The following is a 12830-nucleotide window of genomic DNA, read 5'->3' as shown; positions in this document are numbered from 1 at the left end:
TATCTATTTGAAAATAGAATTATGATATAATTTTTTTGATAGATCTTGATAAATTATGAAATATATAAATTGATTTAATATTGTATTTATCTTATTAATAAGTTAGATTTATCAATTTGTTGTGTGTTTAATTTTGAATTAAGAGAAAAAAATAAATAATAAAAAAAAATTTGTGAGAGTGAAAAAAAAATATAATGATGTAAGTTAAAAAATTAAAATATTGATATTGATATTTAAGTTATCTGAAAAAACGATCAAAACATTTAGTTAACATTTACTCACTTACTTAACTACTACTAAAATCAATACAATAAGAACGAATTCCTTTAGGCTACTAATAAAATATTGAAAAAATCAATAATAAATAAATAGAAAACAAAAATATAAAAAAGGAATTCCTCGAAATGAAAAAATAATCGATAAAGCTACCAGCTGTATAATTTACGAAATTTAATGACGTAAGAAATTTCCATTTTTATTGTAGATAAATATAAATATACCAATTCAGTTTCAATTCAATACAATTCAGTTCGAACTTATAGATATTAATTATTATATAGATGTCAACAATTTGATTGATTTTATTCAATTTCTTTAACTAAATCATTTAATTTTTTATCAACTGGTTGAGCTTCTGGTATAATTTTATTATTATTATTATTATTATTAATTTGTTGTTTTTCAATTTCATTTTGTTCTCTCATTTTTGGTTTTTCATTTTCATTAATTTTTCTTCTCCAATTTGTTTTTAAATAATTATTTGTATTGAATTTAGGGAAAGGATGAGCTTCAGTATTAAAAACATAATCTCTCAATGATAATTTATTTGAATCATCAAATAATAAATATAAATATTTTAAAGTTTCTGCAAACCAAAAACTTTCTGTATTATCTTTAAATTTTGATGAACCATCTTTATTTAATTGTGTTACATCTTCTAATGAACTAAAAGATATTTCACCTTGTTTATTTATAATTTTTGTATATTTTATAAATGATTGAAATATTTCATAACCATATTTTCTATATTTATTATCACCAGTTAATCTATAAAGATAAAATAATGATTCAACTGTTTCTGGTCGTTGTAAATTATGTCTATCAAATGGTTTTATTATAAAATCTTTATCTTCTTTTGATTCATCAGTATTGAAAACAACAATTTCTGGTGATAATTTTGTTGGTAAAACATCATTATACATTTTATAACATGTATAAGTTAATTCTTCACCAAATTTAAAATCTGATTCTCGATTTTCATTCCACCATTTTTGTTCTTTTGCTTCTTTTAATGTTAAACCATTTGTTGCTCCAAGTGCTAATAATCCACCATAAAAACAAACTAAATGATCCATTTTATTTGATAATGGTCCATTAATACCTCTTTCTAATTCTCCAATAAAAGTTAATTCATTAGGGTATGATTTTCCTTTTAAATGTTTTTTAACTCCTTCAACTGATTCTTTATATAAATCATAATAAATCTGTTCGTCTCCTTTTGTTTGCAAAAATTGTTTTAATAAATATTCATAATAAGAATCACCTCTACTACCTAATCTTATTAAATTACCTTGATATTTCCCAGTATCAGGATTTATATATATTGGTACTAATCCATCTTTTGGTTTATTTGATTCTAATACTTCCATAATTTTTTCAGATATTTCCCACCATTCAATTTCTCCTGTTAATTTTGCTAAATATCTTAATTCTAATTGAACTGTTGCTGCTTCTGCTGTAGATGATGCTCCATTATCAACATGATTTTTTATACCAATACCTGTTTTCAAATTAACTGAAGAATATGGTATACCAGTAGGTGATTTATAAGCTCCATGTAATGAATTAGCTAACCCAACGGCTTTATCTAAATATAAATCATCACCTTCACTTAAATGATAAGCTGATAATAATCCTCCCAACATTCTAATAGTTGTTTCAAAATTGTTTACATTATAATCAAATTTATAATCTAAATCTTCTTTAATCCATTTTTTGGCTCTTTCAACTTCTTCTTTACAATCCATAATCATTAATGTATCAATTGAATCAATAATCATCCAACCTAAAGGATTTGGACCCATATTTTCACCTTGTTGTTTTATTGGATGATATTCATCATAACCCCAACCATATTTTTCATAAGAATGCCAAGAATCTAACATTGCTTGTTTAACTTCATTTTGAATTTTTAACCAAGATGGTTCTTGAGAAAAAATATTAAAAATTGGATTTATATTATTAAGGATATTAAAATCATTTGAAGTTATATAATAAATTAAATATAATCCTAATGAATATAGAAATCCTTTTAATAACATATATAGTTTTTTATTTCTTTTATAATTTGAATATTTTGGATGAAAAGGTGATTTATCTTTATAATATAATGGTAATGATGATGATGATGATGATGAATTTGCAAATTTATCTTTAAAAGATGGTTTTTTATTACCTTGACTTATTTTATCAATTCCAAAATTAAAAGACATATATTATGTGAAAAAAATCTTTAATTTTTTAAAGTCAAACTTGAAATTTATAATTATGTGAATACTAATATGTAAATGATTTATGTTTTATATTCTTTTCAATTGATGAGTTAAGTTCTAGAAACGTCAATAATTCTTTGATCTCTTAATTTAATATTTATTTAAATCTGTTTACTTTTGTTTTTTTTTAAGTCCAAATTTTCTATATAATTAAATATTTACGAGTAAGATTTATTAAGTATAAAATATTAAGGGAAAAACATAATTTATTAAACATTATTAATATTAGATTATTAATACGTCACAGATTTATATTTAATTAATATATAACAGATTCTTCTTATTAGTAGAAAGAATAGAATTATCAATTTTTAAAAAAAGAGAAGTATATTACAATTTCTAACTAATTAAATTTTAAAAATGAATTATGATACTAATTAATTATGAAAATTAATAATATTTTTTATTTTAACAGAATGGATTATTTGGGGGCTCAAAACTAATATTGAAAAATACATATGTACGGCTTAAATTATACAATTAAGATTAGAATTTTAGAACGTAATTAACCATTATTAGTTGTTCAATTTAATTTATTATAAATTCTAATTTTAAAAAGGAATAAATTTGTTCAACAATTTGATTTATATTTTATAATAACTTAATTTTGAAACTTCTTCTTTTTTTTTTTTAGCAGCTTATTCCAAGGTATTTTGGACTCAAAAATTTATAATGTCTCTAATTTTTCAGTTATTAATCACTTTGGTATTTATCTTAAAATTTTGTTTAGGTTTAAATGATTCATACTCAAATTTAGTTGATCAATTAATTGAAGGAAAGTTAAATGTATATGAAGAACAACCATCAACAAATTTAACAATAGATTGGGAATATAAAGATGAAAATATTTCATTAGTAATTGATATGATTCTGTTAGATAATGGTGAATTATTAATTAAAATTTATAATTTATTACAACAAGCGTTAGCTAATAAACAATATTTAGATGCAATCGTTTTATATGATTTTATTGTTAGAAATGGTTATGTTGGTTCATATTTAAATGGTGAACAAGATAAAGAATTAGCATTTTCAATAATAAAATTGGATTTAACAAATCTGTGAAAAAATTGAAAAAATATTTAAAACTATTGATAAATCATTAATTGAAAAAGAATTAAATAAAATTCAAATAAAACAGCAAGTGAAATATAGAATTATTAATCAAAACAAAATAGTTGATGACAGTAAATCATTATGGAATTATTTAAATGATTATGTATGTAAATCTGGTTGTTGGTACAATTACTAAGCGGGTTTTTTAGTATTTTAAAAAAAATTCATGATACACAAATGATGATCTTTAGAATTTAATTTTTAGAAGTACAACAAGATTGAATGTTGAATTAAAGTTGATTTTAAAAATTTATTGTAATATAAGATAAAATAGGTTTTTATGTTGTATTTAAAAATTTTATTAACCTTTCAATATACCATATTGCAAATATAAAAATGATGATAATAGATATCATATACTAAACAACTTTAAAGAAACAATCTTTAGTTGTTGTTGAATTGGTTACAAAATTTATTTGTGTGTTTTAAGATAATTTTGCAACTTATTTTTAACTTTTTTTGTTTTTCACAAAATTTGTTTCATATTTTGAACTAATTTTTTGTTTCAAATTTATTACTTGAGTTTTACTTTTTTATAAAGTTTTCAGCAAAAGTATTAAGCAAAATTTAGAATTTTAAATTCAAATAATCTCTTTAAAAAAAGTATAGAATTATAGATTTATTTATTATCATTTCAATTAGTATATTATTTAACATCAAAACTATATCATGATTTATGTTTGATCATTAACTTAAATTTCTTTGATTCTGTAATTATTAGCTAGACCAATTTATTAATATATAATACTTCATAGTTAATTAATATTCAGATTGATATATTATTTATCTTTCATTTAATACTATACTATACTATCTATAATCAACGAATTAATTAAATTTGTTAGGCCATAAAACTAAATGTATAAAATAATATTTTTCAAATGTAACATAAATTGTATATAATATATTGAACTATAAACAAAACAAAATGCTTTGTTTTAGCTTTAACTGTTATTATACAATGTTTATTATTGAAAATTATTTTTAAATCATATATCGATAACCTAATATCCCTATCCTTATTTATATTATCAATATCATTATAACTACATTTCATTAATACTTCATATATATATATCCAATATAATGTATACTTGATTATATTCTTAATACTAAAATTGAACTACAAATCTTTAATTAAAAAAGAATGAAATTAAAAATTTTGAGATCTAAAAATTGAACAGAAAAAAAAAAAGAAAATCATCATCAATAATTTCATTTATATTTATTTATATTATCAAGGATTATTCCGATTAACTCCACCACGTTCAAAATATCAATTAAATTTAATATTAAAGTACATATAATTTATATATATTAATTACATATTCCATACACATTATATAAATTTATCAATTCTCAACAATTTAACAACAATTATATTAATATATCATATATGTTAATTAAGGATATTTAAACAAACGTTGATAATTTAATAATCAAAGATCGTATATTAATATATTATATGATAATAATAATAATAATAACAATAAAACACAATATTTGATACATATTAAAAAATGTCAATAAAAACTGAAAATAATGATAATAATATATCAAATGAATTTACAACAGCAACAACTAATACTACAAATACAACAACAAATACAACAACAACAACTGAAGCTTCAACTCCACAATTATTTAATAATATGAATAATAATAAATCAATAAATAATAATAAAAGAACTTTTGAATCAAATAATTCTAATTTAGATTCTGATTACGATCAAGATAATAATAATTTAACAGATAATGATAATAATAAAACAAAGAAACCAAAAAATTCAAGAAGATCAGTTGCATGTAAAGCATGTCATGCATTAAAAGTAAAATGTACTCCATCAAATCCTCAAGAACCTGGTGCACCATGTATAAGATGTCTTAATGCAAATAGAAAATGTGATATAGATTTAAATCAAACAAGAAAAAGGAGGAAAAAAGCTGAAATATTAGAAGCTAAAAGGAAAATTATTGAAAATAAGAATAATAATAATAATAACGATAATAATAATGATAATAATGATAATGAGAATAAATCAGAGAAAGAAATTTCAAGTTCAAATGTTTTATATGATGATAATGAAAAATGTAATAATAATGTAACAAAATCCGACACTAATAATAAAAATAATAAGAACAAAACTAATAGTATTAATCATCAAAATAATAAACTAGATAATAGACAGGTAATACCACCACCACCACCACCACAACTGCAACAGCAACAACAACAACAACAACAACAACAACAACAACCTCAACCGCAGACTCAACCTCAACCTCAACCTCAACCTCAACCTCAACCTCAACAACTACCACCACAACATCAATCTCAATCTCAATCTCAATCTCAACCTCAATTTCAATCTCAATCTCAACCTCAACAACCACCACAACTTCAACAACAACAACAACAACAACAACAACAACAACAACAACAACAACAACAACAACAACAACAACAACAACAACAACAACTACCACAACATCAACATCAACATCAACATCAACATCATCCAAGTTCTATTTCATCAGTCTCATCCCCAATATCTATTCAATTACGTTCACAACAATCAACAATTCCTCCAATTTCAAGTAACTTAAATCCAATGGGTAATAGTCCTCCTTCACTTTATACAAATTATTTATCGCCAACAAAATTAGAAACACAAAATAATACTCCCCCATTAACTAAGGATCAAGAAATTCTTAATTTAAAACAAAGAATTAAAAGTTTAGAAACTCAATTAAATCACAAAAATCGTATTCATAAATCATCAAATTCTGATACAAATTATCAACATGAAATTATTGATATTATTTCTCCACCTTTTATATCAAAATCTGATTTAGAACAAGAAATTACTATATTAGTAGAATCATCTTCAAAATTAAGTGAATTAACAAATGAATTAAATTCTTTAGCTGAAAAAAGAACAATTCTACTAAGAAAATCAATGGCACCTGATATTGTTTCAAAAGGCTTAATAACAATGGAAGAAGCAGAAATTAGATTAAATTTATATAAAACAAGAATATTATCTTTTTTACCATTTATTGATGTACCAGATGGATTAAATGCAGAAGAATTTAGAATTCAACAACCTTTTTTATTTAATTCAATAATGGCAGCAAGTAATGTTGTTTATACTTCAAATGATCCAGTTGATTTAGAAAAATATTTATCAATTGATAATGAAGCTATAAGATCTGTTTGTGATGAAGTTATGGTTGTTGGTAAAAAATCAGTTGAATTAGTTAAATCATTATTAATTTTAAGTTTATATTATAATTCACCTGAATTATTTAGACAACGTCGTTATCATTTATTAAATACAATTTGTGTATCACTTTTACATGATTTAGGTATAGTTGCACGACCTTATTATTCATTTGATAATAAACAAGGAGCAGTTAAAAAATCTACAGAACCTAAAACTGGTGAAGAATATAGAGCTTTAGCTCTTATAATATATTTTAATACTGTTAGTATTTGTTTAATATTAAGAAGATCTATATATATTAAATGGACACCATATGTTGAAGATTGTTGTAAAATTTTGGAAAATTCAACTGAGAAAAAATATCAAAAATTAGCTTTATTTGCAAGAATTAACGCAGCTTTGGAAAAAATTCATTATATAATTCATTCACCAGAAAATGGAGATAGGAAAGTTTCAAGTTCACAATATATAATACAAGAATTACAAAAACATTTAACTCAACTAAAAAACAAAATTAAAGATGATGATCATGTATTTTTATCTTATTTATATTCAGTTGAAGCTTATTTACATGAACCAAATTTAAGTAGTATATTTGAAAGAGATGAAGAAAGTGGATTAAGTACAAATGATGCTAAAGCAATATCTAATTGCACAAAATCTTGTCTTGCTGCTTTAAATGAATATTCAAAATTAACTTCTGATCAAGTTGCTCAAATGCCTTTAACATTTGGTTCAAGAGTTATGTACACTGGTGGTATGTTATTAAGATTAAGATATTTAATATTATCATTACCTTCTCATATTGAAAAAGATTTAGTACCAAGAGATGCAGTTACAAGTATTCAAAGAGTAAGTAATCTTGTTGAACAAGCTCATATTCAACATCCATCAAATTATCTATTAAAAAAGACAAAATTAGTTTTACAATTATTTATTCAAACTTATGCAACTCAAATTCATGATTTATTACGTAAAAATGGTGAAACTCCTCAAAATTTTAAACCACCAACAACAAACGTACCAATTGCTACTAATAAATTGGATGAAAGTATGAGTAATGAGACTGAAGGAGGTACTCCACAACCAGTACCATTAGATATATTATCTTATGCGGCATCTTATAGACGAGAAGGACCTATGGATCAACCTCAACCTCAAGAACCTCCACAACGTACATCATCTGAAACAAATGATAAATCTACAAAGTATACTCCACAATTTTTACCTTTTACATCAGCTGGTAATACACCAATAAATCCTACAACTTCACCACAACAACAACATCAACAACCACAATCAATACCATTTAATCCAATGCATTTCGCTCCTCATCCTTTACCTCAACCTCAACTTTCAAATCAACAATTTACAATACAACAACAACCTCAACAAGAACCATCGTATCAACATCAAATGCATAATCAACAACAACAACAGCAACAACAACAACAACAACAATTTCAGCAACAAAATCAACAACAATTTCAACAACAACAACCCCCAAATAGAAATGGAAATTATGGATCACCAGGACCAAAAAATTTATTAAATCCATACGAAGTTTCAACTGGTTTAACTCCTTTACAATATAGAGATTTTAGATTACCACTGATTTCAAATACAAATTCAAAATTTGATTCAAATTTAGCAAATCAAGATCAATTAGAAAATTCTTATATGGTTTTAAATGATGAATTTTGGTCTAATTTATTAAGTACTGATTCTGCTGATAGAATAAATTTTACAAGTAGTAATAATATAAATGGAAATCAAATTAATGATGAAGTGTTTTTTATGAATTAGTAAATTTTATAGAAGTTGATTTTAATAATATAAATATATAAAAATATCTAGTTTTTATTTGTAAATTAAATTTTCTATTTACATTTCTGTTTTCATTTCTATTTTCATTTCTTTTTATAATTGATAAGTTTTAGTGTTGATAAACTTGTTGTATATTAACTATAATTTTTCATTTTCATCAATTTGTATTGATTATTGATTTTCTTTCCTTCCCTTTTTCAATTGGTTAACTGATATTATTTATATTAAAAAAACTGTCAAAAAATGGTTCACTAAAAACAAGTCAAAATAGTTTACATAGTTAGAGAAAATTTATATACTAAGTAATGCAAAAATGTTAATTATATTGAACTTATTCAATATTACAATTAAAAATTATTATAAAGTTAAGTAATATTGAAAGTTAAAAGACAGTTTATTAATTGAAAATTTGATAATGCTTCTAATTACTAGTATCTGTACTAATAGATATACTTTTGAAGAAGTAATATTGTAATTTAAATAAATATCTTGTCTATGAAATTTGTTAAACTTTGATACATATAAATAACTTTGACTTATATTCAATTTAATCGAAGACGTAGTTGTTGTTTTTCTATTACTATTAGATTTGTATATATTTTTGATATTAGTTTATTTCATTAAATTTTGTATAAAAATAGGGGGTAATTTAATCTACTCAAAATCATTTAGTATTAATAAAATTGTCTCAAGATTATTTTTGTAGAAAGTTTTAGTTAGTAAAATAGTAATAATGGGCTACATTAGATTCTTGAGTGAAGATTTACAAATTGATATATAATTAAAGTATAATTCATTATTCAGTGATATTATTTTGCTATTAAAAAGTTCTCAAAAAACTTTTTCTTTAAGTATTGCGGTTGAGCGGTAGATTATAAGACAAATTTTTCAAGTAATCATTTAATAATAATGTTAAAATTTATAGTTTTTATATGAAAGAAAATTTAATGAACAAAACAAAGACAAAAACTATTTGTGAGATTTCAGACAAATTATTTGAGTCGATGAAATTAATATATTAAATTTAAAAAGAAACTGGTGTTGGGTATTTGATATTGTATATGTGCTACTATTTAAGATTAAAATCTATAAGTCCCAACATACTAAATTATATTCGCAATTCTCTTATAGGACAGAATATTTACCAGTTGTACCATTTTTATTATTATTATTAGTACTAAGTGATTCAATACCTTCTATCATTAATTGCTTAATAATTGTATTTGCTTCTTCAACTGATTGTTCCGTTAATCCTTCAACTAGTAAATATAACTTAGGTTCTTCATTAGGTTTTGGTTGTTGTCCTGATTAATAAAATTTACCTCTAGTTGTGATTGAAGTTCTACTTTCATCTATAATCCTTGTTAAACTTTCTCTTTGAACTATTTTCCATCGAACTGATTGAGGTAAATCATTGATTGTGTTGTAAGGTATAATTAAAGACTTATCTGGTAGGTTCTAGAACTGTATTAATTAAGTTTGTTTTAAATGGATTTGTGTAATAAGTTAAGGGGTGTTAATATAATAAAGGGGTTTTAATATAAGGTAATATTTAATGGTCATACAAAAGATTAAATTAGAATAAGATAGAATGAAATATTAAATTGGATGACTCCTTTAGATAGATCAGGAGATTAAAATAGAATAATAGAATTTCTTAGAGCTTCTAAAGATAGTTGAGAAGAGAAAAGAATATTAGTTAACTCCAATAGATAGTATGGAGTAAATTGAATATTAGTTAAAAGTCTAAGATAGTTTAGTAGACTTGATTGATTATAAATAGAGATAGATTTTCCTTAAAGATAGATATTTTATATAGAAGAATTAATATGTTTAATCACGATAATAAACATATATTTAGATTTATATTTATAATGTCTGATACTACAAATAACTCAAACAATCAAACTAGAAATCCAATTGCTCAATCAACTACAACTACAACTTCATCAGGAGAATCAACTCAACAGATTGTAATTCTACTATGAAATTTACATTTATCTGGACCTGAAGTTTCTGGTGAATTTCCTTTAATCATTTCAAATGTAGGTAACATGAATCCAATTGGTGATGGTGATTGTTGTTTGGCTGGAACTTCTTCTTTTTCTTCTTCAATTGTTTCGCCGTACATTTTCTTTTCCATTTTTAATTTTTTATCTCTAACATCTTGTAATTTATCTAAACCTTTACCACCAATCCAGAACTTGTTTTAACATCACCAGATTTAACTTTACCCAAGAAATTTTCAGATATTTTTAATAATTCTGGAGGTATATCTTTTGAACTAGATTTTAAAGCTTTCACCAAAATATTGATTTCTTTTTCTTGCAGTCTAAACACAAACGTAATTGCTTCACCTTTTGCTCCTGCTCTACCAGTTCTACCAACACGATGTACGTAATTATCTAAATGACTTGGTGGATCAAAATTTACTACCAAAGATAAATTTTTAACATCTAATCCTCTTGCAGCAATTAAAGTTGCAATTAATATATTTACTCCACTATTTGGTGATGAAAATTCTTTTATAGCATATTTTCGATCTAATTGATCTTTACCACCACGTATTGAAACACATGGAAATTTGTGAAGCAAAAGATTTGAGACCATTTTATCAACATCTGATTGTTTTGAAACTTTATCATTCTCATTAATGGCGGATAACATATCATATAATATCTTCCATCTTCACCATCATTAACAATATAATACTTTGATCTACTTTAGCAACAACACCAATACCACAAACAACTACTTCGATGGAATCCTTTAGTATATGTTTAGCCAATGCCTCTAATTTTTTAGGAAAAGTAGCTGAAAACAATACTGTTTGTCTATCAGGTCTAATTTGAGATAAGATTTTATTTATTTGTGGTTCAAAACCTAAATCAAACATTCTATCTGCCTCATCCAATACAAGAAAAGTTATGTTTTGTAAAGATAAAACTCTTCCATTGTTTGCTGCTAATAAATCAATCATTCTACCAGGAGTGGCAACAATAATATCAACTCCTCTTTCAATTCACTAATTTGAACCACCATAACAACAAACAATTTTTTTATCCATTTTTTTGGAAAAATTTAAAACTTCTTGTTCAATTTGTAATGCTACTTCTCTTGTTGGACATAAAACTAATGCACTTGGACGTTTTACCAGAACCTGTTTTTGCAACTGCAATTAGATCACGACCTGATAAAGCAATAGGAATGAATTGAGATTGAATTGGTGATGGTTTTGTAAAATTTAACTCATTTATAACATTTATCATATTTGAAGGTAGTATTAGTTGAGACCATTTTGTAGAAGGAATAGGAATATCATCACTTTTGACTCTTATATTATCTACTTCCAATATCTTAAAAGCTCTATTTCTTCATGTGACATTAATGACATTTCAAATGGGACTTGATAAAAAATTTTTTCAAATGGTTTATAAATAATTTTAGACTGATCTATTTCTTTAAGTATTTTGGTATTTCCCAATTTGGCTAATTTTGAATCTATTCTATTTTGTAAATCTTCTTCTTTTTCATCTTCTTCTGAATCTGAATAAATTTGAACTTCTTCTTCAATTAACGTTGGTTTTGAGTTATTACTATTTAGTTGATTTATGAAAACATCCAATTCATCCACAGATTCTGAATCATCTTCTATCAATGCATTATTCTCAGTTTTGGGTATTTCAAATTTTGGTTTCTTTCTCAGATTTGAATGATCTTCTTCTCCTTCAAATTCTATTCTTTTTCGTAGAGGTGGTTTAACAGTTGATGCTTTTTTAGAAATTGACATTGCGGTTTTATTTTTTGAAAATTGATGATTAGTTATTGTATTTTGTTGTGTTTTTGGTGAAGATTTTGACAGTTGTTGTTCTTGTTGCTTCTTTTTACTCTTCTTTTTCTTTGATTTTCGTCTTTCTTCAATTGTATCTTTAATTTTTATTGATGGCTTTTGTTCTAATAGAGGTTCAACTTGTTGCTTTTTCAATCTCCAAGCTTCCAACTGTTCACATCTTTTCTTCAATTTCTCATTTTTATAATCTTCTTCAATTTTTAAGTTAGTATTTTCATTTGTTAAAACAGAATCATTAGACATGATATTGTTATTTAA

General features: G+C 23.9%; 5 protein-coding genes across 5 annotated transcripts; 2 read left to right on the top strand and 3 right to left on the bottom strand. All coding sequences in view use genetic code 12, as the record gives it.

Moving 5' to 3' along the window:
- Positions 1–581: 581 nt before the first annotated feature.
- On the bottom strand, positions 582–2492 carry MNS1 (mannosyl-oligosaccharide 1,2-alpha-mannosidase; the record flags this gene model as incomplete). Its single annotated transcript, XM_051761427.1, has 1 exon — positions 582–2492. One exon carries the CDS (start codon positions 2490–2492, stop codon positions 582–584), a length of 1911 nt encoding a protein of 636 aa, XP_051621492.1.
- Positions 2493–3224: 732 nt separating this feature from the next.
- Positions 3225–3617, top strand: KGF54_001095 (uncharacterized protein; the record flags this gene model as incomplete). The annotated part of the gene is made up of 1 exon (XM_051761426.1): positions 3225–3617. One exon carries the CDS (start codon positions 3225–3227, stop codon positions 3615–3617), a length of 393 nt encoding a protein of 130 aa, XP_051621491.1.
- A 1571-nt stretch (positions 3618–5188) lies between these two features.
- WAR1 (War1p) lies at positions 5189–8701 on the top strand (the record flags this gene model as incomplete). The annotated part of the gene is made up of 1 exon (XM_051761425.1): positions 5189–8701. The coding sequence occupies one exon, from the start codon at positions 5189–5191 to the stop codon at positions 8699–8701; it is 3513 nt and encodes a 1170-aa protein (XP_051621490.1).
- Positions 8702–10900: 2199 nt separating this feature from the next.
- On the bottom strand, positions 10901–11702 carry KGF54_001093 (uncharacterized protein; the record flags this gene model as incomplete). The annotated part of the gene is made up of 2 exons (XM_051761424.1): positions 10901–11368; positions 11415–11702. The coding sequence occupies 2 exons, from the start codon at positions 11700–11702 to the stop codon at positions 10901–10903; spliced, it is 756 nt and encodes a 251-aa protein (XP_051621489.1).
- A 363-nt stretch (positions 11703–12065) lies between these two features.
- On the bottom strand, positions 12066–12830 carry KGF54_001092 (uncharacterized protein; the record flags this gene model as incomplete). The annotated part of the gene is made up of 1 exon (XM_051761423.1): positions 12066–12830. A coding segment is annotated over one exon (765 nt), but the record flags the coding sequence as incomplete, so codon positions are not given.

The sequence above is a fragment of the Candida jiufengensis genome (assembly GCF_024610255.1).
Source record: "Candida jiufengensis strain CBS 10846 chromosome Unknown scaffold6, whole genome shotgun sequence".
NCBI lineage: Eukaryota > Fungi > Ascomycota > Pichiomycetes > Serinales > Debaryomycetaceae > Lodderomyces > Lodderomyces jiufengensis.
Note: the sequence above shows the minus strand (reverse complement) of the source record. Positions and strands in the feature narration are given on the sequence as shown.